At 38.4% G+C, this 4,096-nt stretch overlaps 1 protein-coding gene across 1 annotated transcript in view; it reads right to left on the reverse strand.

The window, feature by feature from the left end:
- Positions 1-1,853: 1,853 nt before the first annotated feature.
- LOC110313299 (fibrous sheath-interacting protein 2-like) overlaps positions 1,854-4,096 on the reverse strand; it is a 31,570-nt gene continuing 29,327 nt past the window's right edge. The window contains exons 20-21 of the mRNA XM_021187328.1: positions 3,218-3,263; positions 1,854-1,990 (exon numbers count right to left, since the gene is read on the reverse strand). Coding sequence (XP_021042987.1) covers positions 1,854-1,990; positions 3,218-3,263 — 183 coding nt within the window. The remainder of the gene's footprint in view (positions 1,991-3,217; positions 3,264-4,096) is intronic.

Below are 4,096 nucleotides of genomic sequence, written 5' to 3' on the forward strand. Positions count from 1 at the left end.
ACTCATCAGAATGCAATTTAACCAACTCAACAGCAAAAACAACTGTATGTGCTTTTCAAACAGAGCTAACTAGAAGAGAAACATCTGTAGAGAGCTACATGTGGACACGTAGACTGTGACTCTGACTCACCCAAGAATTCTGGGTAATTGTGTAAGGAGATAACTTCAACAGAGCAAACACTTTCTTCTAGTGCTAACAGCTGAACATGAACCACCTAGGGTAAATGTCCTGACAAGCCTTCAGATGGCAAGTTGGAAAACAGCGTGTTCTATTATGATAAAAAAAATATATTGGCTAATTTTTAAAAAATAGGCAAAATGTTTGTGTCACTTAGATGCTTGTGTTGTTCAATATAGCTCAAGAATTTTTAAAAAGTGGTTCAATCTAATTTATTGACTTTGTGGTAAAGTGCATACAGTATTGCTTGTCATTCATATTAAAATAGCAGAAGAGACTTTTTTTTTGTTGTTGTTGTTGTTTTTGTTTTTTTTTCTGGCTCCATATTAAGACTAATATGATGACCACTAAACTGTTTCAAAGCTTTTATTTTTCTTTCTTCAGGTATGGTGCATACTATCCATAGATGTTGACATAATAATACAGATTTCTACAAACTGCATGTGTTTCATAATTGTTTATACAGATTTTTTTGTGTGTGTTTTATGTGTGACACTGCTGCCATTACAGGTGAATGCATCTGTTACTTCCTATCATTTAGCAAAGGATGAGGTATAGCGAGCTATCATCTATCTCAGTTATGCAGGATTCCTCTGAGGAAGCTTCAGAAAGTTTCCTTCTTGATAATAGTGCTCTCAAACTATGTTGGCTTTTCAAAGCAGCAAAAGCAGCTAACCCAGTACCAATGGAGCCATGGATTTGATATGGGTTTGACTGCTGTCAAAGTGAGTGGGTGGCCCCCAGAGCAGTGGTTCTCAGCATGTGGGTCACAACCCCTTTGGAGTCACATACCAGTTATCCTGCATATCAGATATTTACATTATAATTCATTACAGCAGCAAAATTAGTTAAGAAGTCAAAATGGGAATAATTTTATGGTTGGGCTCACCACAACATGAGGACCACAGCATTAGGAAGGTTGAGACCCACTGCTCTAGAGGCAATCCATTGTCACCAGAGGTTTCACTGTGTATATCTGTTTCCAACTTCCCAAGATGGCTGAGTACCAGTGCCAAAGGCGACAAATGAGACCATATTGCTAACCTTGCACTCTGTCAGCAGCAGCAGAAAAGCAATTCAGAGTTAATGTGATCTTTTCTCAGCAGGGCATGTAGCATGTGTCTTAAATTTCTTTTACCTACCAGTGAGGAACCCTATAACTTGATGGTTATTAAGGTGAACACTTAACTTCCTTCAGATAATCACTATTAAGAATCCTGGCAAGTTGGGTCTAGAGATTCAGGCCTGTAATTCCAACTACTTGTGGGAGGTTGACCCTGTCGATTGAGGCCAGCAGGAATAACTTCAGACCACAACTCAAAATAAAAAGTAAAACTGGGGGTGTGTAGATCAGTGATTTCCTTGTGTATACAAGAGACCCGACTCAATCTTCAGTACAACCAAATGATAGAAGAAGGCAAATATAGTGTCCCAATTCAGATCTGCCCAACAAAGTTAAAACCCAAAGCTTACTGCTTTTGTAAGCTCACAGATGGTTGGTGGCATTCCTCTTGTGCTCAGTTTGGCTGCAGGAGCACTAAGTGTGTCCACACGCAGAAGTTTTGCAGCCCCTTTTCTAGAATTCACAAATGCCAGGAATAGAGGTTTGTTTTTTTTTTAAATTGTCATTTAATGAATGAAATTTTTACATTAACTGTGACCTTAATTTCACAAATCACTTGCTCTGTTTACGTGTGTTTCTTTGAAAAGAAGGATCTACTTCTTGTGTTGGAATATCATGACATGATTGTCTGGAAAGTGCAGTTGATTGCAGACAGTGAGGTGGATCAGGATTTGAGATTCTTCTCATGCCTGGGACTAAGAAGAGTTACCATTAAATATAAAAATAGCAAACAGTCTCCCTTGCTGGGAATACAGAATGTCTACACTGCCTGATATAAAGGGGTATTATTTATAGAAGACAAAACAGACCCTCCAAAGATAGGACAATTTCATGGCTTTTACAATTATTGTTATTACTTACTTTCCAATGGCTGCCATTGCCCCAAGGCTCCCTAATGTCTAGTCCTAATTTTATTTGGAAGCCTCAACTACCCTCACTGTCCTTGTAGCCCACTGGAAGGAGGAGCTCTTTCACACTTCACTCAGGGGAATGAATGACTGGGACTTTCCAGTGGAAGAATCCTATGTTAAAAGCTGCCTTTCAGAAAGATTATATTTGCAGTGACAGTAGGAGTGGCTCATATGAAGAAGTGGAGACTAGGGGCTAATTATTGCAAGAGTGCATAACAGAATAACACACAGAGAAAGGAACTAGGGTTGTGAGAGTTTAAGATCAGAATACAAAAAAAAAAAACCAAAAAAACAAAAAACGTAGCATGTGAAATATAAGCAATAGAGTAAAACAAAAAAATGAGTTAGGTTTTATGCCTGGGCAAGAATAAGAGGAATGAAGAAACAGGACTTTGGTTCAGTGGAATGTGAAACATTTGATTTTGTGCATAGTAGATATTAGAAACTTGATAACCATCCAGTTGTTGATGTCTTAGTGTTCTTCATAGGGGTGCGTGCGTGCGTGCGTGTGCGTGCGTGCGTGCGTGTGCGTGCGTGCGTGCGTGCGTGCGCGTGTGTGTGTGTGTGTGTGTGTGTGTGTGTGTGTGTGTAATATACTTAGGAAAGCTCTGTAGAAGCTAGCAGAGGTGTACCTAATCTCAAGTCCAGCCCTCAGGAGATAGAAGATAGGTTTCACTATGTTATCCTTATGAGAAAAGTAAAGCAATGGAGAGTGGACACCTTCTTGGGAGAATTTTCTTCATCAAAACTCCCAAACCACAGTGTAATTTTAGAAGAACTTGGCCTATCTGTATAGACAGATATAGAAAAGATCCTGTTTGTTATGTTACAAATTCCTAAAGGGCCTATTCATTTAGCCACTGCTCCAAAATGGAAGAATGACATTAATACCACTATACTTTAAACTTCTGTAAGCAAAGGAAGCAGGAGGTTTATAGCCATGAAGAAATACAAAACTAGTTATTTAACTGAAAAACACATTATGAATATTGTTCCTTTTCTTACCTCTGTCATGTGAATGGTGCGATGTTCTTGCAGTTCCTTTATTACACTGTATGGTACAACATTCAAGAGTCAGCATTAGTAATTAAGCTTCAAAAAGGGATTTTTAACCCACCCTACAGCAATCCAACACAGTACCCACCTCAATCCACATCTCTTTACCTAGCCTGTTTCCCAATGATAATAAATAATACCAGTGTTGTTCTGGGTGTCTTACACAGGTACCAACATATAACTATGTTCAAAATGAAAAATTATGTGACTACCCCATCTTTCCAAATTTGCTTCTCTTCTCTATTATTTTGACTAGATACATGACCAGTACTCAATGCCAAAAAAACATTGAGTTGTTTCTTTTTGTTTCAGAGGAGGCTAATCCAATCCAATCTAGCACACTTCTTGGAACTAAAATAGACAGTTCTGACCCAAAGGAATGCAGCTTCTAGAACAAATACAACCCAATATCATGATTTCTCATGTGAAGGTAGGGCTGAGCACTTCAGAACCTACACATAAAACTGTCAGCATCACCTTCCTCATCTACTTCAGGAGTCACATAGCTATTTAGTGGCCAAGTCCTGAATGTAATCCTAGAGGCCACAGTTGAACATGTGGCCTCTAGTTCAATCTCATGGCCACTACCTTAGCTTGGGTCTTGTTTTCATTTTTCAGCCTTAGTCACTGAACCCAGCTCCTTTTACAAGCTAGGCAAGCACTCTGCTACCCAACTACAGTTCCAATACCTGTACTCTACGTTTTTATCACAGTTGTCTCAGTAGACTTGGAACTAGCTTTTCCTGTTTTCTTTTCTTTTTTTCTTTTCTTTTCTTTTCTTCTTCTTCTTTTTTTTTTTTTTTTTTTTTTTTTTTTTTTTTTTTTTTT

The sequence above is a fragment of the Mus pahari genome, chromosome X (genome assembly GCF_900095145.1).
Source record: "Mus pahari chromosome X, PAHARI_EIJ_v1.1, whole genome shotgun sequence".
Taxonomy (NCBI): domain Eukaryota; kingdom Metazoa; phylum Chordata; class Mammalia; order Rodentia; family Muridae; genus Mus; species Mus pahari.